Source organism: Arctopsyche grandis, chromosome 12 (assembly GCF_051622035.1).
Source record: "Arctopsyche grandis isolate Sample6627 chromosome 12, ASM5162203v2, whole genome shotgun sequence".
NCBI classification, from domain to species: Eukaryota; Metazoa; Arthropoda; class Insecta; order Trichoptera; family Hydropsychidae; genus Arctopsyche; species Arctopsyche grandis.
In genome coordinates, this window is record NC_135366.1 from 6018669 (window position 1) to 6045684 (window position 27016).

General features: G+C 34.1%; 2 protein-coding genes across 3 annotated transcripts in view; both read left to right on the forward strand.

Annotated features, from left to right (window-relative positions):
• schlank (ceramide synthase schlank) overlaps window positions 1-22959 on the forward strand; it is a 37789-nt gene extending 14830 nt beyond the window's left edge. The window contains exons 3-8 of one of the 2 annotated variants that reach the window (XM_077442718.1): window positions 8902-8908; window positions 19830-20044; window positions 20140-20361; window positions 20447-20565; window positions 22066-22210; window positions 22296-22958. In XM_077442718.1, coding sequence (XP_077298844.1) covers window positions 8902-8908; window positions 19830-20044; window positions 20140-20361; window positions 20447-20565; window positions 22066-22210; window positions 22296-22499 — 912 coding nt within the window. In that variant the 3' untranslated portion in view covers window positions 22500-22958. Of the gene's footprint in view, window positions 1-8901; window positions 8909-19822; window positions 20045-20139; window positions 20362-20446; window positions 20566-22065; window positions 22211-22295 lie in introns of both variants that reach the window. The other variant, XM_077442717.1, reaches the window with a different exon arrangement.
• Window positions 1-27016, forward strand: part of LOC143920042 (uncharacterized) — a 366222-nt gene that overhangs the window by 255824 nt on the left and 83382 nt on the right. The window lies entirely within an intron of this gene.

The following is a 27016-nucleotide window of genomic DNA, read 5'->3' on the forward strand; positions in this document are numbered from 1 at the left end:
ATATTTTGATTAAATGTAATGGTTTTTTTTTTTTTGTTAATTTGTAGGTTTTGATCAATGTTCATAGGTTAGAAAGTTGGTTTTTTTTTTGTATTTTAATTTTTGAACTTTAAATGTGGCTGATTTTTTCTCCTTAAGCGTTTTACTTTCACATGCGTATACTGTATGATGGCATCCATTAGTCGTGTTTTTTCTTCGACTCAATTTTGCTATTAATATTAGTATCTTTCAAATGGCAAAAGAAAATCTTCGCTTCTGACGCTTTGTTTGGCAACATGCTTTTGTGTTTTATCTCTTTGATCGTATGTGTTAACACACTGAGTGGTATGGAATGTCACGCGTTTCCCGCTGAAACAGTGGGTGTTCCCCAAACCGAATTCGGGTGTAGTTGCACGTGCAGAATGCGGTTCGGTGATTACTGGTCACAAATTACTCGTCACAAAGTCACTAAAATCTCTATAACGGAACATCTGGCAGCCGAAAAGTCCATCATACTAACGATAACTATCATAGTAACGAGAACTTGAGTGCCCAAGATTGTGTATTCGCGATTTTCATGGTAAAAATTGTCTTTGTGACCACCCCAATGTGACGAATAGTCCAATTACCGCAGAATGCATATGTTTGGGAGGTCGCACGTGTATACATCTTCATATGCAAGCGACAATTTTGTCGCACATTTATTCAAATATGAGATTCACCATTATCGATCACTGTCAAATAAGGATAAAAAATCACCGAAAACACTCCAGGGGGTGATTTTTGGGACTCTGTACCATGTATAATATATGGGCTAGGGGTGCTGCTTGTTTTTCGCGTGTTCAAAAGTATCTAAAAAAAAAAACACGTACCATTCAGTGTGTTTTCGCCCAATGTCTCGTATTCTTGTTACTTCCATACTACTAGAATGTCTTCCAAACTTCGATAACCCAACTCACATTGTAAATTCGCTCTCTCAATCGTAGTTTCCTAAGCATACAAGCATTCAGGCGATCTCAAATGAGTCTAATCCGGTGGCGGCTCGTCTATATGGGCTGCGGGGCTTCAGCCCTCCCAGTATAGTACAAATGCGTGCTATTTTTGACGTCCATATGGGTTTGTCTTATGTCATTGTTAATTCATACGATTTGATTAGTTTCCCCTTCAAATATGGGAATCACCGTTATCGATCACTGTCAAACCTATGTTAATACAAGGAAAATATATCACCGGAAACACTAAGGGTGAGCTTTGGCCTGGCATAGATCAGTCGTACTAGCGTTATTTTTTACATGTGCAAAACTATAAAAAAAAAAACACACATGCCGCGTACCACTATGTGTCTGCGCCCTAAATTTCAAATCACTTATCAATTCCATTCCAAAACCAACCGTTCAAATGCCAACGGGATACAAAACAAAATCAGTAGATAATTAGACAGATAAATTATAAAGCTTTATATCTGCTTTATGAAATCTTTAAAACGCTACCCTCATTAATATGATCACCATCTTTCAATATAAAAGTTTTTTTTTAATTGGTTTGTTTTTCGAATTGGCCACACTTTTTCCAGTGACAGCCAATTTGACAGCTGACACCTGATTTGTGCTCGGTTTGGTTTGCCATTTCACCGTGAATAGACTAATACGCCAGAACAACGCTTGCAAATTGTGCAAATTTATCTGAGAATGAGTTTTATTTCATTTTTAAGTTCTATACCTCTGAAAAAACACCATTTACATGCATACATCATCATCGTCATTTACAACTATTCACCATTCACTGTTGGGTGAATCCCTCTCCAACACGCTTCCATTCGTCTCTGTTTGGGGCAACTCTCATGCATCTCATCCCACACTTTTTTTTTTCTAATTTCATCCACTTATGTTCTTTTATATTATCTCGGGTACAATTCGGGTACAAACCGACACATTGCCATTTCAATCTTTTAATTCACCATTATGTCCACTATCTCGTCATAACCAGCAGAATAGACTAGTGCTTAGCATATAATGCTTTGAACAGAGTGGTCACGGGTTCAAATCCCACTGGCTTCTGCTGGCCAGACCTTGGATTTGTAACTCCAGATCCAACAATTTGGCAACCTTAACCATTTTCTCGCAAAATGTCAAATTTCGCTGAATTGCATAAAAAGCTGCAAATTTTAAAATTTGACCATAGATCTTTCCGTGTATAATAATTGATATGAATTTATGTTCTTTGTATAATACTAATAATATTTGTATCAAATGCTCAATGTTTCTGGCCAGGAAGGCGCATTGGACTTACTCGTTGGCCTTCCTGGTATAAAATACTTCTGATCCACGTTTTCCGTGTTGGACATACCGAGCATTCAACGTTCCACACTTCTTTGAGTGCATTGGACTTTGTGTGACATTTTGACGTTCAATGCCCAAGTTTCACATCCATTATTACTGGCAAAATACATAGCAGAGATCTTTTTCTTCGGGTAAAGTGGCACTTTTGATTTAAAAACCGAGTTCATTCAACTAAAATGCTAATCACAATTTCACACGTCTCGTTTATTTCCTCTTCTACGTACTATGTACTAGAAATGCGACATGTATTTTTCGCTTTCTATCCAATTTGTCTATTCGAGCGGACTCATGAATTTTATGGGATGGCGTAATATTTTGTGACTAGTGGGAGGGGGTGGGGATGAAAAAAAAATCAATTCCATTGACTGGTGTTGTGCGTGTGGGTCGCCATTCCACCCCCCCAACCCCCCCGAAGTGGCGTCGTCTCGCCCAGTGGCCTCTTTACCCTTACCAAAAGGTTTGTGATCGATAATGTTGTTGGACATTCGTGGTCTGGTTCCTAGTTTTCGTCCATCAACAGGCGCACCCACTTTTTTTTTATCACGGCCTTGACCCCTGCGCCTGTGCGTAGTTTTACATCTGGCCCTACTATTGTTTCTCTTTAGTCGATCGGTTCCTATGTGGAGTGGGTCAAGTCTGTATGTCTGTCCGAGGTCTGCTTTGGATTCGTGCCCACAGTTCAATTGCCGCATTGTAGAGTAATTTTTGATGAAAAAACGAACACGGGTATCTAGTTCAGGCAGGATTCGGTTAAATCATCCGGTCGTGACGTCACGGATGATTTAACGCGAGGCTGTTGTTTTTGGTCAGTTGATTTATTAATTTTCATTATGAAAGCGTGCATTATTTGTAGGGGTTTTCTTGTCGGTTCGTCGACTTGCGAGGTCGTCGTGCGAACCTGTGTTTGCGAAAATCGATGGTTTAGTTTTGCCGCATGCAGAGTTGTTGGCTCTTTCAGTGCCTCAGGAGCATTGATCTAAGATTTTTTCTGTTTGGTATTTAGATAAGTGAGTCGATTTGATCATTTATTACTAAAAAGAGTATAAACATCTGATTTAATTAGCTTCGTTATTTTTTTTTTTTTTAACTAATCTACGTCTTTCTGCACTTTGAAGCAGCCACTTCCGTTATTAGAAGACCGCAATGGTCGCTATTTTTTTATTTTTACTAGTTTTAGCATTGCACCAGTTTTTCCTGTTACATAGTTATGTAATATTTTTCAAGGTTTTATTAATTGATACGTGTTTAATATTTTATCGTTCCGAAATATTGAATTATCAGTCGAATACTGACTAATCCAACCATATGCTAATTTCGACAAAATTTATATTTGCATAAATATAATGTTGAATTTCATACTGCTTGAATTTGATTTGTAAATAATTTGCTTGGCATTGTATTCAGTATTTAATTGTTAATTGATTAGTTGTAACCAAATAGTTTAGTAAAGTGTCCAAAAATCATAGTGAGCCAATGCGTAAAATTATATATGAGAAATGTCATATTTTCATATATGGATGATACTGTAACGTAGATATTAGGTAATGGACCGCTGGTTTACCATCACTGATCGCGCGTTTGCGCCAAAAAGCTGTATAAAACAGCCAATAAGGTCTCGCTACCCATGGACCAATGATCTCTCGGTGTTGAGAGTAGACACTAGGTATAAATTTTAGGCGATTTTGGTCCGTGCTATGGTCGGAGCTGGCAGGCCGACGGATCAAGAACAATAAACTACCTCTACCAGTACTATAATAGTTGCATCTTTCACTCCGATCTCGGAAAACCCTCCACACGTCCACGCTACAATACTAATTCATGTCATATTTAAAAAAAATGTTTTGTTTCAGTTTAATTACTCTTTCCATCAAGATTCTCTAAATTTGCTTATTGATCTTTTTTGTATTATATTTATTTAACTATTTAAACATTTATTTTTTTTTATCTTATCCAATTTAGTCTTTCTTTTCATCTGCAAGTTTATGACTCTTTTTGTGATGAAGTAACTAATTATACGTTGGTAAAAAAATTTAATACAATTATTGACCGTTAAAAATAACTATTTATGACGTAAGTAACCGTCTCAACTTCCATTATGTATGTATCCAGTTACTAAAATTTTGGCAACTTTAGAAAGCTTCATTGTTGCTAATAACTTATTAGTATTATGTAGCGCCAAATGTTTCCTGGTGAATATTTTTCGTATCGCGAATGCATTTAGATTGTAATAAAAATATATAATATTTTGATTTTTAAATGCTTTTTATTATTACGAAATTATGTTCGCAATACATCTTATATCTATTTTAATAGCTACTGATCTACTGATCATTTTCTATTTTACAATTTAATTTAATTTGGTTAGTAATCACAGTATTATATTATTCTAATGTTAATCTAAAGCATAATAGGAAAAAGAGCTCAAAAACCTATTTACAATCCTTATAAATGTTCATAATACATCTAATACATAATATTAATTAAAGAATCTCTAAAGTCGATGACCTAAAACAGATTGTGTTTAGGTAATCTGTGTGTTATACCTGAAGGGTATAGACATTTTGTTGTAATCACCGAGACTCTTCACAAGTGTGTTAGTATGGTTATTAGTGATTCTGTCATAGAATCTACTGGTTAGTTTGTTAGTAATGTCTGTAACAAACGGAATATTATATATGGCATGCAGTTTTTTCAGGTTAGTATATATGGGTGTATTATAAATTATTTTTAGGGATTTATTTTGAAATATATAATATATGTATGTATGTAGGTACGTAAAAACGGAAAGACGGATGTTTATCTGTGGCGCGTGGGATCAGTGACGTCATACATACTAACTCCATCTCGCGTTCACGTTCGCAAACGCGCTCATTTAATTAATATAACTTTCTTAATCCTACACTGATTTTGATTTTTTAGTTCGAAGCATCACATTCAAATATTTTGCATACATTATATATGTATATAAAATATTTGAATGTGTCTTTCGTTTTTCATTCTTCACTTGTTTTATTTTTGATAAATGACCTCATATACATTACTTCCTCATACATTGAATCCGTGAACAATATACCTCGTTCGCTTAAATATGCAATAGTTTTTTCAACCTGTTCCCATTCGGGTACTTCATGGAGAAGCATCCATGAAAAAAATATCTCATTTCCACCATTTTCCCAAATTATTAATTCCAACGATGAAATTATTCTCTACATCTTTTGTTAATTGTTTTTTTGTGTCTAAAATATTTTTCATTTCAATGAGAGTAATGATAGATTTTTCAAGCTTTTTAATTTGCTTTTCAATCAAAAACATTTTGCTGTGTAAAAACAAGTTGTAAAGTTCTGATAAAGGTTTTTTTTAAAAAATCCACTATCGCCTTTGAAAGATTTTCTTCTTCTAAGAAAAAAAAATTCAACTGCTCCCACATCCGTAGTATTCTTTCAAAGTTGAAAGGAGCGATAACCATCTACTTCTTGAATGGGATAGCATGTTATTATTAGAGGTAGGACCGGAAGCGCGCCGTCTATTGTTCCATTATTGTAAATGCTTTGTAAAAAAGGTTCGGCAAACCTTCAACAATGCATTTACAACAGGTGAACAATGAACAGCGCGCTCTGGGTCCGCTCTTTAGTTATTATATGTGACTTCAGCAGACTCGCAAGTTTTTTTTACTTATTACTTACCTCTAAGAACCTTGCCTTACGATTACAATTCAGTAAAAATTTTGGCTCTTATCCGATATTTTTCATACTTTGCCATTTTGCTCGGTTTGGTCATCAATATAAGTGGAAGTGTCATTCACCATTACGATGATGAAAAAAAATCGTATTAGACACATTTGAAAATACTCCCTCGACTTCTCCCTGACGTTTATCCAGCGTTTTTTTTTAGCTTCTCACTTTTCGCCATGTCAGATTTCAAATTGTTTAAACGCCTATAACTTTTTCTTCTTTTTTACAAACCTCCTTTATGTTATTCACTCTATTTTATAAAATTTGCTTTATAGTTTCTCATTATTCATTCCTTACTGCATATATTGAAACAAATAATTAAATAAATGCCGGTGCTATAAATGACTCTCGGACAGGAACACTGGGACACAGTCCTCAAAATCTGGACATCAAAAGATATATGAACCACAAAAGAACAAGCAATTAAAGACTTTATATCAATTTGACGAAAACAAATTAAACCTACATAAACCCCATCTATCAAAGAAATAATTACTCAAATTAAATTTAACTCAAACTTTTTATTGATAGTGTTGCGTAAGTGTGGGTGGAGGATCCAAGTAAAAGGCCAACAGTCGTTTCACAGCATTTATTGATGATTAAGGAGATACACGCAGTGTCACTGCTTATCAGTCCAGAATGACATGATATCGCCTACGTACCGCCTTATAAAGGGTAGATCTCTCAGGGCGCCTAATCTGTTTACCTGTTGTATAGTCACGTATTCGGATATGTATTTCCACGACATTGGGTCTTCCCGTACCGATTCTGAGAAATAACTAATAACGGTCATTGTTTAGCCTAAATGCACTTAGAGTCCAGATATAATCCTTGAAGTAAGTGCAAGCACTTACATAGTTAATCCGATAACAGATAACCCTTGAACGGTCACATAGTCTCTGGGATTCTATTCGCTTAATCCGCGGCGTACGTAACAATAGTTAAAACTCGAATTAGTTAGCAATTCTCGTCGTTTTCATAAACAACGAAATATCGTTGTTTATGAAAACGACGATATACGAAGACATTCGAAGGGTTAAAAAATTATCAATTAATATTCTAAACCACCCGTTGATATATCAACGGGCATAACGCTATTATGTTTTATTTGATGTCAGTAGCGTTTCTTATCCGTTTCAAAGCCGCATGATATTGCCCTGAATTGGAAAAATTGGCGAGTCTGATTTTCGAGTTCAATGTCAGTGGCGCGGCGTGTTCGTCGTTCATGATTAATGTATTAATTTAATATATTATATTGTAGATGTCGTGCGATTGAACACCTGCGAACGGAACTGACAGTTTCGTTTCGGATCCCGCAGGAAACGTTACGAAAAGAATTCATAAATGTGTCCGCGTTGGCAGGTGAATATTAATTGGATTTTTCACCTGTACTTCACGAGTTTAGGATATGGATGTGTGCAATGCAATGCGCCTGTGCGTCTCTTTTCTGTAATGGGCTGTGTCAAATTTTAAGCGAATTGAATTGATAATTAAATGTGAATTTCACATGGACGTCGCCGCGAGAACGGATGTATCATTATGTATACATATGCATGCACTCGGCCCTGTAAATGCATCCGCGCCTGAGCACGCTAACGTGCGAAATTTGTCTTGATTTATGAAAATTAAGTGCACGATTCTTTTCTTTTTTTATATTGAACTTGATTGTTGTTTGGATATTTTTTTAAGTAGGGCGATTGAAAACCGGTTGTAAGCGTATATTTCATACATTGGTTGCAATTGTCACGTTTTTAACAATCATTGCAACGAATCTATGTACTATTCTTATCTAGAGGTTAAAATTTGCCGAAATAAGAAATCGGGACTTTTTATGGTTTCTGATAAGATGTGCGATTAGAAATATTACTAGCGTAGGTTGATTTTAGCGTTTGGTCATTTTTATTTTTATATATTATATTACCATGTTACATACATACATATGTAGTATAGTTATTTGCCGCTTAGATTTTAATCAAATTTATGTCAGAAAATAAGAACCATATTTTAATAATACATACATTAATCAGTGTGTGCCATGACAGGAATTACCCCCAAGACGACACATATGGTTAGATTATTTTTGTACATAAGTACTAATAACACTGTTCGACAAATGACGACTTTTAAAATGTTTCAGAGACGGGATATGACTTTTCTTATAGATCTATGCCCAGTGAACACGAATCTGGTAATAAAAAGTGTTGATTGGCTCGAGATTCGGAGATATATGTGTTTTTTAAATCGCGCGATTTTTCTATATCTTGGTGTTGTTCGGTCGATTTCTCAAAATCTGTTAATTTCCTGTTCAATATGAATATTGGAATCTATAGTCGGGTATTTTATCTTTCATTTGTAGTACTTTTCAGCTTTCAAATCTCTCTAAAATTACGTATTTTCACTTGTGATTTTTTCCCACTGTTAATACTGTTGCGTAGGGGTGGGTGGAGGATCCAAGTAAAAGGCCAACAGTCGTTTCACAGCATTTATTGATGATTCAGGAGATACACGTATTGCCAGTGCTCCGTCCAGAATTACATGATATCGCCTACGTACCGCCTTATAAGGGGTAGATCTCTCAGGACGTCTAATCTGTTTACCTACTGTATAGTCACGTATTCGGATATGTATTCCCACGGTATGAGAAGTGCAATCATTGTTTAGCTTTCATGCACTTAGCTTGTCGCTAATCCCTTAAACCACTTACACCGGTCTCACGGTCTCTCAGGACGTCTAATCTGTTTACCTACGGTAAACAGATTAGACGGTATGAGAAGTGCAATCATTGTTTCATGCACTTAGCTTGTCGCTAATCCTTAAAACCCACTTATACCAGTCGCACGGTATGCATTTAGTTAATCCGTTAACAGATATCCGTTACAGATAATCCTGTCCCATAGGTTCGGTCACACAGTCTCTGGGATTCTATTCGCTTAATCCGCGGCGTACGTAACAATACTATATTATATTGAGTATTTTCTATTGAAACATGTTTATTAGGATAGTGTTCTGGCCACACTATTTTTTGATTTCGTTTAAAAGGGTTAATTGGATGTGTGGTGAATTTTAAACCGGTAAAATTGTGACCAAAAACTTCGTATTAGTAGAGTACAAATTTGTGTTGTGTGCGCTGCATCATTGTACGCTGCATCATTTGCGTCATTGTATACAACGATATAGTGGTCACAAACTTTTTTCAATGTGTTTTTAAATAATTTTGTAATGAAATAATAAGAAGGATTTGAATTTAATAATATATTTATTGAATACGAATATGTATAGCGTAAAAATAAGTATCAGTACATTTTAAGCACCCGAATAAAAATAAAAATAGACATGGAAAATAAAAACAAAAATCAAAATGAAATTAAATATGAAGATAATGAACATTTCAAAGATATTTTTAAGTACTTTGTACCTACTTAAAATATATAATGCTTTCGAAACAAAAATATTTTTTAGATTTTTGTTTTTATTTTAATCAAAAAATAGTGTGGCCAGAACACTATCCTAATAAACATGTTTCAATAGAAAATACTCAATATAATATAGTATTAACAGTGGGAAAAAATCACAAGTGAAAATATGTAATTTTGACTTTTGATTTGAACTGGATGACTACTTAGAGAGATTTGAAAGCTGAAAAGTACTACAAATGAAAGATAAAATACCCGACTCTAGATTCCAATATTCATTTTGAACAGAAAATTAACAGATTTTGAGAAATCGACCGAACAACACCAAGATATAGAAAAATCGCGCGATATAAAAAAACACATATATCTCCGAATCTCGAGCCAATCAACACTTTTTATTACCAGATTCGTGTTCACTGGGCATAGATCTATAAGAAAAGTCATATCCCGTCTCTGAAACATTTTTCGTGTCGAACAGTGTAATCTATCAAACTTAACAGGACACAGAATACAAATAGAGACACCTATGGACAGTCAACAAAATTTTTGACAGCAAATTTGCGAGAAATACATTATGTAGGTGGCATTTTATAAGATTCAAAAAATTCTAGATGCTAATATCTAGAAATTGCGAGAGACTGAGAGGTAGGATACCGATTTATTGGATCCATCACAACAATTAAGCTAGAAAATTCTTACATGAGACAGTCGATTTGTGTTTTAATAACCACCAGATCTCGCCAGCACCGTGTTTGGCCAGGACTTATACTCACAACCTCTACTGGTATGCAATAGCTTAATGAAATTGCTGACAACCTTTTGTGTCTTCAATTGTGATATAAATGTATAGTTATTGGCCATTAACTACACACTGGCAACTACATATAGCGTTTCCTATGCATTCGAAGTTAGCGAATGGTTGGCGATAGCGAATTGTTTTAGTTCAAGCCGCCATTAACTGCAACTATAGCAATTTCCATACATCCGAACTTTTATCAAATCAATATCGTAAATTGTATATTTATAAATTTCATTATAGAATATATCATCATCATTCACAGCCATTCGCTATCCACTGGATGAACACCTCTCCAACGCGCTCCATCTCTATCCACACATTTTTCTGATTTTATCTACCCATCTCCCCTGCGGTCTTCCTTGCATCCTTTTACATTCTCTCGGGTACCATTCGAGCACTTCTTTCGTCCATTTGTCCATTTATTCTAGCTACGTGACCCTCTCATTACCATTTCAATTTCTTTACTCTCGCTATTACATCAACCACCTATGTCACACTTCGGTGGCCGTCACTGCATCGAAAGTGACTTGAACAAAAGTCGAAAGATCGAAAAATTTTCGCGATTTTTATGACGATTTGTGAAATAGTCCGTTTATATGCATATATATGAAGAGGGGGTAGAATATATATAGTACCGTTTATCATGTATACATTCTTTTCAATCTTTGCTCACTTTCGATGCAGTGATCCAAACCCGTATAAATAATCTTTAACTACTTCCACTGCCTAATAAAAATGAAGTCGAATCAATTAACCCTTTGCCCGCGTCACCAAATTTAGCGAACATGCCCTGTACGCGGCTGCTTTTTTGCGGATTTTGCTATCGCGTTTTCGACTATAAATATAGGTTGTAATATTTAATAAATTATTTTAGCCTATATTGAATTTTTTTGACTACTGCCATCTATTGAATTTGGTAAAGTATACATTTAGTAATATTTTCAACCAAGTTATAAAATTTTAACACAATAGACGGCTTTTATACAGGCTGGAACTTCCAAGACATCTATGCGTGTCTCACGCGCTGAGGGCATGTTCGCTAGGACATGTATAGTAGTCGTACGCGGTGGAAAGGTTAATTGCGTAATTTTGAACTAGTGAATTTTGTAAAACTTCTGTCTAAAAACCGAAGCAAATGTTGATTATTTCCATTGAGTTAAATTATATTATACTAGTGGTTTTACCCGGCTTCGCTCGGTATTTGTAATATAAACCGCTTAAACATGGCTAATCTAATAGTAAACATTTTATTAAATTTGTTTGAATAGTTTTATTTTATTTTAATTTATTTGAATATGCATTATTCGTTTTTTTTTTTATTAAATTGAACGACACGGATTTTACGAACCAAACAAACATACATAGATACAAAGTCTCTTTCGAAATTATATATTAGATAAATTTTTTGAATCATATTCAAATAGTGGTGATGTAGTGAGTTGGATGGTTTTTGTCAAATTTATGTGGAACTGTTTCAACAATGAAATAAGATAAATTGGCAAACTCTGATAGGAAACGATCGACTTGCAGTGACAAATATCCAAGTCTGACCTTCAGTATTACAGAAATACTTCCTAATAAATTATTTTTAATTGCAGTCAATCCAAAGCTTGAGCCTTTTTTATATTAGATTATACATATATTTACACAGTTAGCAGTTAATAATTAGTGAAGTTTCTGCACAGTTTGAGAATTGTCGATGTACATGTAATGTACGAGGGGATCCAAACAGTCACAGGAACTAGCCGTTATTTCCATGGTAAATGGCATATACATACATACAACTAATGTCGTTGCAATTATGCACAATTTTATTGCATGTCCCTCTGACAATGTGTGCCCAATTGAAAGGCTAACATCACATAATGAAGGGTATTAATATACGTACACATGAATATTTTATTTTAAATGCTCGTGTAATTGGTCGAGATTGCTAATAAATTGTGCAAATTTTGAATATTTATACTTAATTTTTGGGCGAATGCCCATTTGTATACATGTGTGTGTACATTATGTGCATTTTCTTCACGGAAATCGAATATGCATAACATATTTCGGCATAATACTTACTTTTTTCCTCTTGGCAATGTTAAAGAAAACGTTTACTTAATTTTTTGCAGTATAATATGAATTTTGATGACGTCGATTTATCATTTAAATGTGAAATTAAAGAACAGGCTTCAAGCATATATTTTTAATTAAATAACGTATGTATCTGTGCATAATAAATTAAACTTAATATTACATTGAGATCCAAAACTATACATTTTGAATCGTGAAAATCTGAAAACGTTTTTATTTTTTTTTATCTGTAAAGGTGCAAACACACTGAATCGAAGGACACGAGTACGTTCTTGGCCTCCTACATTTCTTCAAATGTGGGAATCACTGTGTCAATACGAGGATTTTTGGCCTGGGTGCCATGGCATAGATCAGGCGTACTAGCGTTTTTTACACGTGCAAAACTATCTAAAATAAAACACGTGCTGCGTACATATTAATATTTAAAATGTGTACTCGTGTGTCCGCAATGGTGCTCCTGTTCCACAATAATCGATAGCAGAATGTGATTTCATTTTTAAATTCATATTCCGATCGGAAAAGCGCTATAAAATACTAGTGTTTTTACCCGGCTTCGCTCGGTATTTCTAATATGAACAGCTTAAACATGGCAAAACAATCAAATTGCTAACATTCATTTGTTGTTTTGTTAAATTTATTTGAATCGAAAAAAATAATATTTAACATTATCGATATCGTCGTCTTATAAACTTTGATTTGTTTTCGATGCTCCCACCTAAACCTTTAAACCTCACATGCATACAAAGTCTCTTTTGAAATTATATATTAGATGTATGTACATATGTAGTATACTTTAAAATTGAATCAAAGAGAAAAATGTCAAGGTGTCACATATATTCAAATTATATGAATACAGTAACGTGCAGAGAAATCGCATCACTTTCAATTGTTCGATTTTTTTTAATTACATGAAGCTATACACGAGTTTTTTTGGTTTTATTATTTGATTTCAACTATTTAACATGTTTTACGATTAAAAAAGATTATTTATATTTTTAAATTAGGGCGAGATACGAATTTTAAAAAAACACGCACAATAGGGCATTTTTCTTATATGTATTTCAAATGTCTCTAGCTAAAATAATATTACAGTATATATTTTTCTATGAATATACATAGGCAATGGACATATGACAACAATAAATAGTAATATAATAATTACTAGACAATCGTCTTGCATTTATGACGGTAGTAATACCTGCCGGCACGGACAATACGACTTTTTTTAGTATGTCGTCCGAAATTTCTTCAAACCATACATTTTCAACAGTTTTTTTTAACTCATAATTTGCCCCAGGGTGTTGTTTTTATTCCCTTTATAATAGCCTATAAATATTCGATAGGTTGTAAATCGGGACTATTGTCTGGTCATATTTCCGTACGCTGCCCAACCGTCCGAAATTATATGCGAACCAGGCAGTGTATGTCGGAGTATTTCAACAGGTAAAAGTCGAGTTAATTCAGGGCACGGCAATACTACATTAGTCGCAAAGAGCAACCAATCACAGGAAGGAAGCGGGTCGACCGAGCCTAGAGGGTCCGCCCTGTCGAGAATTCCGACTTTTACCTGTCAAATTTTTTAACAAATCTACACGAATTTCTCTCGCTCGTGTTTCTTGGGTTTGCATATATGTACATATGTGTTTTTTCGCACATTTTCAGATTACATATATCTACGAGAGACGGCATTTCCGCATCGGCCTATCAGATTGTGTTACAATACCGTATATGTATGCATAGGATTACTTCACATATAAATAATATATGCTATAATAAATCGCGTAACACTTTCCCCGTGCGCGCGCTCTGGATATCAATCGAGACGGTTCTTAGCTAACGTGTGGTGGTGGTGGCTTTCATAAAAAGCTCGAATTGTGTAAATTGTGTTAATTAGTACCGTTGCTTCGTAGACACATTCTATCATATTATAAAATGATCGTGTATAACCGCTCACGTGGGATGTTTACCCAGCGGCCTAATCACCTGTTGTTCGGTTCGAACTACTGTCAGCAATATGTAAGGTCATCAGCGTGTAATTGACCCTTATTCTATGGTGGTTGCGTCGTCGTAGTCATCGCTGGAATCTCTCAACTGATTGATGACCCAGTTCTAAATTTTTCAATTTTGACATTCTCATTATTGATGTCTCCTACAGGCTACTTATGCTGTTTTAGAATGTTAAATTGATCTACATGGGTCTACGTGACGAGCCAGAATGTTAAATTACAGAAAACGCAAATATCGGAAGGCAATGATCGAAAATCGAAAGATCAAAAAAAAGGGTGCATGGTAAACGGTACATACTCACTTAATTTGCGCGAGCAGGATACAACAGGAACAAGAGGAATAGGCTTTTCCTATATAATTTCGAAAGAGACTTTGTATGTATGTATGTAAGGTTGGTTGGTAATCGAAAAACAAATCAAAGTTTCTATGGTGACGATTCGATATGGTCGAGTATTATTTTTTTTCGATTCAAATAAATATAATAAGAAAACAAATGCATATTTAATATTAGATTCGCCATGTTTAAGCTGTTTATACAAAGTTACAAAGACTGAACGAAGCCGGGTAAAACAACTAGTAAATGATGATTGCAAACTAAAAATTTAATAATTGAATAACAATTGAGGAAAAAATGGGTCTACGTGACGAGCCAGAATGTTAAATTACAGAAACAACAAATATCGGAAGGCAAAGATCGAAAATCGAAAGATCTTAAGTCGAAAGATCAAAAAAAAAGGGTGCATGGTAAACGGTACATACTCACTTAATTTGCGCGAGCAGGGTACAACAGGAACAAGAGGAACAGGCTTTTCCTATATAATTTCGAAAGAGACTTTGTATGTATGTATGTAAGGTTGGTTGGTAATCGAAAAACAAATCAAAGTTTCTATGGTGACGATTCGATATGGTCGAGTATTATTTTTTTTCGATTCAAATAAATATAATAAGAAAACAAATGCATATTTAATATTAGATTCGCCATGTTTAAGCTGTTTATACAAAGTTACAAAGACTGAACGAAGCCGGGTAAAACAACTAGTAAATGATGATTGCAAACTAAAAATTTAATAATTGAATAACAATTGAGGATAAAATGGGTCTACGTGACGAGCCAGAATGTTAAATTACAGAAACAACAAATATCGGAAGGCAAAGATCGAAAATCGAAAGATCTTAAGTCGAAAGATCAAAAAAAAAGGGTGCATGGTAAACGGTACATACTCACTTAATTTGCGCGAGCAGGGTACAACAGGAACAAGAGGAACAGGCTTTTCCTCCCGTATTCTGCGCGCGCACATTTATACGGGGGGAAAAGCCTGTTCCTCTTGTTCCTGTTGTATCCTGCTCGCGCAAATTAAGTGAGTAGGTACCGTTTACCATGCAACCTTTTTTTTTATCTTTCGACTTAAGATCTTTCGTTTTTCGGTCTTTGCCTTCCGATATTTGTGTTTTCTGTAATTTAATATTCTGGCTCGTCACCGAGACCGGATCTACATATATAAAGGATACTTCATTTCAGATCAATACAAAAGTGTAGTTTATAGCTTCTGTAACTAATTACACTGAGCTTTTAGCTCGCAATTTTACCGAATTCAGCACACTTCCAATTAACCATTTCAAACGAAAACAAAAAATAGTGTGGCCAGAACACTATCCCAATAAACATATTTCAATAGAAAATACTCAATATGAAATAGTATTAACAGTGGGAAAAAATCCCAAATGAAAATACGTACTTTTGACTTTTGGTTTGAACTGGACGACTACTTAGAGAGATTTGAAAGCTGGAAAGTACTACAAATGAAAGATAAAATACCCGACTATAGATTACAATATTCATTTTGAATAGGAAATTGGCAGATTTTGAGGCATCGACCGAACAACACGAAGATATAGAAAAATCGCGCGATTTTAAAAACACATATCTCCGAATCTCATGCCAATCAACATTTTTTATTACCAGATTCGTGTTCACTGGGCTTAGATCTATAAGAAAAATCATATCTCGTCTCTGAACCATAAAAAAGTCGTCATTTGTCGAACAATGTTATTTTAGAATACGCAAACGTGTTCTGTTTTCGCCAATTATAGCGAAAACTAACATTCTTTTAAATACTCCTACATATATGCACAGGCATAGGGCTTTTTAACCATTTAGCTGATCAGACAGACATTGACATATTTAATCCTTTCAGAAAATTGTGTTTCCTTAATCTTTTCTGATTTTTCTTTTATTGTTAATTTTATATTATAAGATTTCATTATATGTTTTTATTATGCAATTTACTTGAATGGGTTTTTTACTGTCTTTTCTGATTTTCGTTTTCTTTTATTGTTCATTTTATATTACAAGATTTCATTACATATTTTTATTATGTAATTTGCTTAAATGGGTTTTTACCTGTATACATAAATAATATGAGTTTATAAGTCTGTTTAAGGGCGAAATCAGACGGCGCTGAATGTGGGACGTGGTTTTTTTTTTTTTAGATAGTTTTAAACATATAGAAAAAATGTGGCGTACTTGGGATAGTCCTTACAAAACGATACATTCGACCTATGTATGTCGTTGAAATTGTATGGTAGTATTTATCCTTGCTTGACAGTGATCTATACCAAAACGACCATTTGGACCATTTTCGGTAAAAATGTATCCTTGCTTTTGACAGTGGTCAATAACGAATATGGGATACACCGTTATCGATCATTGTCAAATAAAATACTCAGCAGTTAGGGATTTCCATCGATAAATTCTGCTATGGTTATAAATTCAGAAATTCCGGTGTAAACCAGTCTTTATAAACATGTTCAATGCGTTTTTTTTTTCAATGCTACCTGGAAAGGCTTAGCGGGTAGTATTCTTGTTTATTTTTACATACTTAAAAAACAACGCCCATCGGTGTATTTCAGGCTCATGGATTTGTTGACAAAACGCCGATCGGCGTTGGTCATCATTAAAGGGTTAATGAATAAATTACAATAAAAATTCATAGAATATATGTTTGAACATATGGATATGCTACATACCAGATGATAGTTACACACACCATTGTCAAGTTATTTGTAGGAAGTATATGAAGAATGCGAGATTTATCATTTTGTTTGAGTGTAAATTGTTGCCGTTGAAGGTCGAAGTGTTGTGGCTGCATATTGAGCAAAAGTATATTTGATGCAATTTCGATTTTTTTTTTTTATTAACAATAGAGAGGTCACAATCAAGGTTCAAAATCATTCTATTCTTATGATGATTTTAAGAATATATTAAATTTTTTGTTCGTTGACACATCTAAAAATTTTTAGTGTTATAATTTATGTACAATATGTATGTGTCATCATAATCATCATCATTTACAGTCGCTCACCATCCACTGCTGGATGCTAACACGTTTCCACTCGTATCTGTTTTTCTCTCGTCCATGTCATCGTGGGTGAGAAATATAACCTTGTCATATTTCTCACCCACATGTTCCGCTTCCTGTTTTTTCTCGTTACGCCGAGCACACAGCGTTCTATACTTATTTGAGATCATTGGACTTTGTGTAGCATCTCGGCGTTCAATGTCCAAGTTTCACATCCATACGCCATCACTGGCAAAACGCATTGATCGAAGATCTTTTTTTCAAGCAGTGTCATTTTTTATTTAAAAACGGCATTCATTCGTCCAAATGCCCTCCATCCTAGTTTCATACGTCTCTTTATTTATTCTTCTTTACTACCGGACATGTCAATTATTTGACCTAAATATAAATATTTACTATTTTATTATTTATCTAATGAAATGCTATCAGGCATGCAATAACTATTGAACATTAGTTAAGTCTTAAATACGTTAATTTTTAATCCTACTTTCCCTGTCCAGCTGTGTTAGTCTGTTAAGTAAGTCAGGTGGATCGCGAGCTATTAAAACTATATCGTCTGCGAACCGAAGATGACTCAAGAAGTGACCGTTGATTTTTTACTCCTGTCAATTATTTGACCTAAATATAAATAATTATTTGTACAGAAATTTATCAATGTCTAAATACATTTGCTTCTTTGAATAGTACCTTGCTGAATTAAATGTCATATTCAGAATCGTTGATAAATCGTAAATAAATTAATCTCCATATCGTTTGTGTCATATCAGAGTTTGCCAATTTATCTGATTTCATTGCTAAAACGGTTCCTCACCGAATTGGTCACCTACCAGTGGCGGCTCATCCATATGGGCTGCGGGGCTGCAGCCTCCCAGTACAATACAAATGCATGCTTTTTTTGCCGTCCACATTGGCTGCGGGCTGCAGACCTCCCAGTATAGTACATATGCATGCTATTTTTGTTTTCATTCTACTACGGGCTACTACAGCCTGATCCCTGCAGCCCCTCATTATAAATTCTCACGAGCCGCTACTGCCTCTATTTCAAAATTTATATATATAGTACATTTGTACAAATTAGGCCATAGTTGTCGCCTTGGGGCAACCTGTAATGATATATATATATAAATAAATGTAGAACCCGTAACTCTGATCATAAAACGCTGAGACGTCTTGTATTATATAAGTATGTCAATGCTATTCAGATTTTCTTAATGTACATACCATACATAATTACCTTTTTGCTTTTAAAAAATGTTTTTACTGTCGCACATATGATCCAAGTCACTCATTTATTGACCTACGGTTTATCGACCCTTTTTTTTTTGAGGTTAGGTCAGGTTTGAATTGAAATAGCGCTGGAATCAATTATATTACATTATTTTTACAATCTTGTATAGCTTCGTGTCATTGTGATATTTCCAATACCCACTATGGTAAAATGTTTCTGCATAAATGATGTTAAATCTTTTGACTACATTGAATAACAATTGATGGAACCTTCAGTTTATTGTTTCAATGCTTTACCGACACACAATTATAATAGCCCGAGAGTGATCCATTCATTTGCGTCAAAAAACTACAAACGTAAATTTTTGTACATATACAAATTATGTTAAGTCAGGATTTTCAGAGGCAATGCGGGACTTGGGATTTTTCTATTGAACTTGGGACAGTCCCACTCAAATAGGGACGTCTGGCAACCCTGGCCGCGAATATCAAGAGGTTGCGTGCCTCTGATTTAGGGCGAAATCACACAGCGGTGAATGTTACATGTTTATTTTTTAGATACTTTTAAAGATACATTCAGTGCCGTGCCGGCCATTCATGGGATGCCCGGCATGCTCCGCCCCACAATGATCCTTTGGACCTCTTTCGGTCAAATTGTATGTTTGCTTGACAGTGATGGATAACGGTGTATCCCATATTTGAAGAAATATAGGACACCACCTACGGCGAGGTGTGCCGTTCATCTCTGTATGTTTTCACCCTTAGAGTAACCAATAAAAGCATGAATGATTGCCGCAAGGTGGCGGCATTCGAGTTATAACGCAAACCTCAATGCTGGCATTCGAGTGCAAAGAGTTAATGTATTTCTTTTATTTTTTTATATTAGGCAGAAGCTTTATCGAAGCAGTTGGACCTAAGTGATCGGCAACTAGAGCGATGGTGGCGGAAGCGCCGGAGTCAGGACAAGCCGTCTACCCTAGTCAAATTTTGTGAAAACGCATGGCGTTGCACGTACTATACAACGAGCACCGTTTACGGCATCTACATCCTCTGGGATAAGGAATGGTTGTGGGACATAGACCATTGCTACTTAGGATATCCACACCAGGTAAACTTTTCGATCTATGTACATACATATACAAAATTAGAAGAAAAATAAGTTCTACAGATGATTCAATTGGAATTGGTTTTATAATGTTTCAGGGTGTGACAGACGACGTATGGTGGCATTATATGATATCGCTGTCCTTCTACTGGTCTCTGACGGTTTCGCAATTTTTTGACATCAAGCGCAAAGACTTCTGGCAAATGTTCATTCATCATATTGCGACGATTATGCTGATGTCTTTCAGTTGGGTGACCAACTTGCATAGAGTCGGAACGCTCGTTTTGCTCCTTCACGACTTCGCCGATATATTCCTCGAGGTGAGTGTCCGAATGTGACGATCTGAAGGGTGTGTTGAGTGATCAATATATGTATTTACATATTTGTTATTGTTTCAATTTGCAGGCTGCAAAGATAACAAAATATGCTAGTTATCAGAAGTTGTGCGATTGCATTTTTGGCGTCTTCACCGTGCTGTGGATAGTCACAAGATTGGGCATCTTCCCATTTTATATCATTTGGAGGTGATTATTTATATATGTTTTAGTTTTATTCGCATACGTAGAAATTACTGCTTATACAGGTGGTCTAATAGTTGCCGAGAGTTGTTAAGATAGTCAGTATCTTGTTTTCAAGTATGCTTTGGAATTCAAAGTATAACTTAAATTTAGTTTCGAGAACAAGATAAATCGAAGATGTTATGTAGTTTGCAGTATGAATTTTTTAAATGGACTATTGTATGTATCAATCCTAATTCATCAGTCAGCTTTATTTGTACATATAGTTTTTTTACAGAACTTTTTTTTCTACTTAACTAATGACACATTACAAAATACCTGATGGCTTAATCTTTTTAAAACATATCACTCTGTGATGGATAGAGAGTGGCCAGGATTTATATTTTATTCTATATCTCCAAATATACTGAATGCGGGGTCTTCTTATTTTGTGTATGCCTCATCAAAACCTCAATGATTCGAATTATGTCATTGCGAAATAAAAACGTTGATCAATATCAACAGAAATAATTATTTTCGCGGGAAGCCCCTCGTACACGTACCTCACAGATGCGAGAGAGAGCGGGAATTCAGTACGCTGTGCTCAACGGTCAGTGTGAGAATGATATCCGCCTTGGTATGACGGCTCTGCTTCAACTGTTATTATTTGTTCATCTCCTGCGATTGATTTATATTATTGATCATCGTTACAACGTTCAATACACGATAAAATGATATTTATAGCTAATTACAATAATTAACCTAGCAGATTTTGCATTGTTTAACCTTAATATACACATTTTCAAATGGACGCTTGGCGTCCAGCACAGTGGTTTTTTTTTCTTTAGCAAAGGCAAGTGTTAAAACTATTAAATTGTTTGTCATAGTAAGAAAACTTGAAAACTGACTTTGCTAAGCATCTCTAATATACACGGAGAAATCGACAAATGATGAATTCAAATTTACTTTTCTAATTAATGAATCTATTGACAGTGACACTATGCTATCGTATTAAATTACATCTTGTCATGGGGAAGAAGAAAACTGTTTTATCGACCCTTATATCGGTATCATTTTTAAATGATTCATTTTTATAGTTGGTTTTAAAAATTTTCATATGTATGTAGAGGTAGATGGATTTGGAAAACATAGTTTTAAAAGATTATGTAAAAATTAGTATATTGGGTTTAATCGAAACTGCATTTATATACAAATTAGGATAACATCTATACAATTTGACAGTAGTTCTTCAATCGCAATCATTGTTGATTGTTTAAAACTTGTACCCTTTTGATTATTCACCTTTGACAATTTCGGTACTACGATTGTGTTGCATAGAGTGGTTATAAAAAGATAAGCATTGATTTAAAGTTATCTACTATTGATTCTCATGTAAAAGATAAGAAAGCTTTGTCACAACTTATAGACCACAGTATACTATTCGATGTATGTATGTACATGATTTTTTTTTATTTTTTTATATCGAGTGCATTATTTTGAAATATAATTTTGTGAAATTGTTTTCAGTTCGTCAATAAGGGCTCCACTACTATTACCAATGTTCCCTGCATACTATATTTTTAATAGTCTACTTTGCCTGTTATTGGTACTTCATGTCATATGGACGTGGTTAATTTTAAAAGTAGCATATAAAGCACTGTCTGCTGGCCAGGTATGTTGTGTGAATCGTTTCAAGAGTGTAAAAGTGACACGCGTGTCGAAGTTTTGTAAACGATTTTATTAATTTTGCGGTGCAGATGGAGGGCGACATCAGGAGCTCCAGTTCGGAGATCTCGGACAGTCCCGTCCAGTCCGTCGACGACAGCGGTCGGAGTCCCGCTGGACCCGCGAACAGTTCCAATTCCAAAGATAACAATGTGAAGTCTCGCAGCAACTCTGCGACCAATAGTCATAACAATTCGCCCAAACGGACACCCAACACATCAAAAAAGGGGGATTGAAATGCACGCGCGTAGTTTTAGAGTAATTATTATAGCTTTTCATTTTGCCGTATGCGACTCATGGTACAGGTCAAAGTGTTGTATCAATAAATCAAAAAAAAAGTAAAACATTCTTCACATCTCGCGCTCTCATCGCCATTTAATTCTTAATCACCGCTGTGAAGCTGCTTCGTACGTTGTGCTCTTCTTCTTCTTTCCTTCCAAATCAAAGAAAATCTATGTGTAATAAAAGACATTTGCAACCAATGTCGGATTGTATTATTATATAATATATATCATAAAATCTACGGGCATTTTCCAAATAATGTATCGATGAGGCTACTACTACTACTACTACTACTTCCGTTTACGTATAAAATACGATCAAGTGAAGGAATGTGTGACTGAAATGTATAATAACTGTAAATGAGTCGAATAAAACTAATAAAAACATGTGCCTAATGTTATTGGGTGACTCTTAAAAGATGTATTTTCTAACGTTGATATATATATATTATATATATATAATTGTATAAATACTGTGTGCTCTTTTTGTGTAAATATTAGAGAAATTTACGAATGGGACACCATGTTAGTTCCAGAACTTCAGTGGGACTGTATTACGTTTTACGATCAACCGATTTCTAAAGCTATGTGCCGGGAGACGATCCTGTATTGATTGTTCTAATTGTGGCAAGAACTTGAGTGATAACCTACTATCATTTTTTTTTTGTTTTTTGCTTGATTCGATTTATTTATCACGACACGGAAAGGGTGAATAATGTTAAAGTTTAATGTTATTCATTTTTTTACTATATATGTTGCATATTTGGAATATTTATAGGGTTATGTGTCAGTGACAAAATCAAAAACATTTTTTTTAACCCTTTGCCCGCGGCAATAAATATAGCGAACAAGCCCTGTACGTGGCGCGGCACCTTTTTCGCGAATTTGGCAATCGAGTTTTCGACCTTAAATACAGATTTTAATATTTACTCAAGTAACCAGATATGTTAATTAACACAAAGTATTATTTTAAACAATAAAATACATAATATATCTCGTAGTTTTGGATTAATTGTTAAATAATCATTCTTCATAATTGTTTGAAGACGTGACGTCACATAAACGAGGTTTCAGTATGGTTCCACAAAAAACTAATTTTTGACTGGTATATATTAATTTTAAGCAAATTGAATAGATAGCATTCAACTCAGTAATATATTCAACCAATTTTGAACCTTAAAACAGTTGAAATAGGCGCATATAAGCCTCAAAATCCCGTGCAAAGTTCAGAAATTCTATGGAAGACAGCCGCGCCACAGACTTGTCGCCCAAAGCTTCCATAGAAGACGGCCGCGGGCAAACGGTTAATATTGACGGTTTGATCTGTAAAGCTTAATTAACTCTGACAATGTGTTCTCGGTGTCGTCTCGAGTTCAAAAAGCAATTCACTGGTGTTCAAAATACATAAATCCATTTTGATGTTGTTGTTTTTTTTATATATACAAATAAATATAAGCGAAAAGATATAAAAAAATCACTGAAACTACATATATTGTGATTTTGTAAACATTTTGTTGTGTTGTTTATATAACTTCAAATTTGTATTATTATAATTTATGAACAAATTACAATTTTTTTTAATGTACATATATATTACTTTTTTTTCCATCGGGTACATATATATTTATAAATATATAATTATTATTAATTTGGTTACAGGTTTTGTGTATTATCAGGAGGATCATGTTCAATTTTATCATAATATAGTGTTATAATGTGTTGAAAATGTCACCCATGTTTGTTTTTCATTAGTAGAAAAAATGTTTCTATTGAAGTACCTGAAGCGTATTTAAATGTTATTCTATAAATATGTTGTACTAGTATTATAAAATCACATTCTCAACATTTCAAATAGAGAAAGCTTAAACGTGTGTTGAAACTATTATTATTGTTTTGTAATATTCGAAACACATACCGAGATATATTCCTTTGCATTTATCTTGCGTTCCATTTTATTTTTTTAATATTACACATACCTTCAAGATTGTTCAAGCTACCATTGCAAACGTGTGATATTCATTCCAATACTTGCTTTATCTAGTTGTTTTTTTTAATAGATAAAGTTATTCTTAACGGGATGTGGTTCATAGTTTAATGTGTGCGTGCACAAAGACGTTTCTTAATTCTGAATAAAATCTCAACTTTTATAAATATTCACATATTACCGAGACCTTAGAATACGAACGATTAACGATCAAAGTATTTTTTTTTTGTCTTTGTTTTTATTTTTTTATAATTATCGTATGTGTGTGTGTGTGTGTACATATGTATTGTGAGTTTTTTTTTGAAATTTTTGCTAAGGTGGGTCGTAAATTGGAAATAAAAAACCACTTAGAAGTTGAAGTGATTCCATTTGTCTCCTCTTTCAGTATGCGTCCCGCTGAACAAACATTTATGATGACGGGATCATCTTGCGAGTCATTAAAATTAAATGTTATTTTCTTTGATGTAAATAATGTTTACACTTAAATTGTTAACAATTAACAATTTTTTTTTTTAATTTCTCAAAAGAAACAAAAGATTTTTATTAATTATTTTTTTAAATGTCTAACTACGTTAACCAAATTCATTGTTAGATATTAAAAACTTAGTTGATAATTTGTTTTCAGTAAATTTGATTTATTTAGGTGTAATATACTCACGTTTTGTACGTTTTTTGGATTAATGAAACAATGTTATCAAATTTTAAAATATAAATACAATCATAAAAGTGCTCACATTTTTAATAATATATAAGAATGTTTATTATACAAAAAAAAACAAAAAAAAAACAAATGAAACACCACTAAACGTAACGTAAATGTACAAAATAAATTTTTAGTACTGTTTAAATCTCCCCGATTGATTTTTATCAATTTAAATATAATTATAAAGCTTTTTCCATATGCCATCGTATGATTTGTTTTCTCTTAATAAAATAATGATTATATCCTCTGTATTAAATTTATTTATTAAATCAATATAATTGGTTTTTGATATATATATACATAATGATGTAGAAATTAGACGGTAGATGGTACGCAGAGCATATTTGTAGACTTCAATCGAACGAGGCCACAATGCTTAAAAGTTTTAGAATACAAATTTGATTGAGTTAAGTTGGGTTAAAGTTGAATAATAATAAAAAAATACGCTCTGCCGACCGTTGCTGCCGATCGAATAGACGTGCGAAAGCTTACACACGATGAATGTATGGCAATTTTTTTAGGTTGTGGCTATTTGCAGGTACTATATCTACAAGTTATTGGCTATTTGCAGGTACGATATCTGCGAATTATTGGCTATTTGCAGGTACTATATCTGCGACAGGCGCAAAGCCTTCTGCGCATGCGCGTGAACTGTCACTGTCAGCGTGTTAACCGTTAAAATTTTGTTTTAAACCTCTTAAAATTTAGTTCGAGCTCGTAAAGTGACGTAGAGTAAAAAATATAATCCAAATTAGTTAATATTATTAATTGTTAGAAAATTATTATCATATACAACGTATAATACCTACATACAAGTACAAGCCGCGAACTAGCTAAATTATATAAATCTATTATAATAACGTGCGAAATTTATTTGCCTCATGTATAATGAACGATTGATTAAACAAGTCTAGCATACATTAAATGTAAGAAATTATAATCGGATTATAAGTTCACGCGCATGCGCAGAAGGCTTTTGCGCCTGTCGCAGAAATAGTACCTGCAAATAGCCACAACCATTTTTTTAAAAGAAATTGTATCGTCTAAAAACTTGAACGGTGGTGATGAATCGTTCGATGTTATATCCTGGTTGATCGTCAACAACATTTGCAAACTTGATTTTATAATAAATAATTTAAAAATTCGAGTCTTTTGTTCATTTAACTCTCCAATGACACTAACCGAGTCTGACGCTGCTGTCGTAGTTGTTTGGCGAGAGGCATATTTGATATTTCAGACCCTTGATCGGTTGAAACCACGGACTGACACCCCTTTGACAAACGTCCGGACTCAATGAACGCCTGAAATTTGATCAATTACAAATGAAAACGTATCTAAAATGTGTTTTTAAATTAAAAATAATGAGTCTTACTTCAAATTTTCTCTCATTTTTGCCGTATAATCGGCTAATTGACGTGACTTTCTTATGAAACTTTCCTTCTTGATCCTTAAACCCTCCATTCTTTCGTTCTTTTCCACCACTCTTTTTTTAAGTTGCATCAATTGTTCCATTTCTAATATCTTTTGGTCGATCCAGTTCTGTTCTTGAACTTCTTTGTGTATTTTGTTGTCGATTGCTGTCCTCTGAAAATTTTAATATATACATATATAATGTCGGCTGTGCTGATTTTCAAAGATTCAAAGAATAGTTATAAATACTTTAAAGAAAGCAATGATTTTTAAGTAAGATACATACAGTAGAACCTCGATTATCCGGATTTTCGATTTCGAACACAAATTTTACCGCTTTGCATGTGACGAATTGAAATTACTTTCAAATTTATT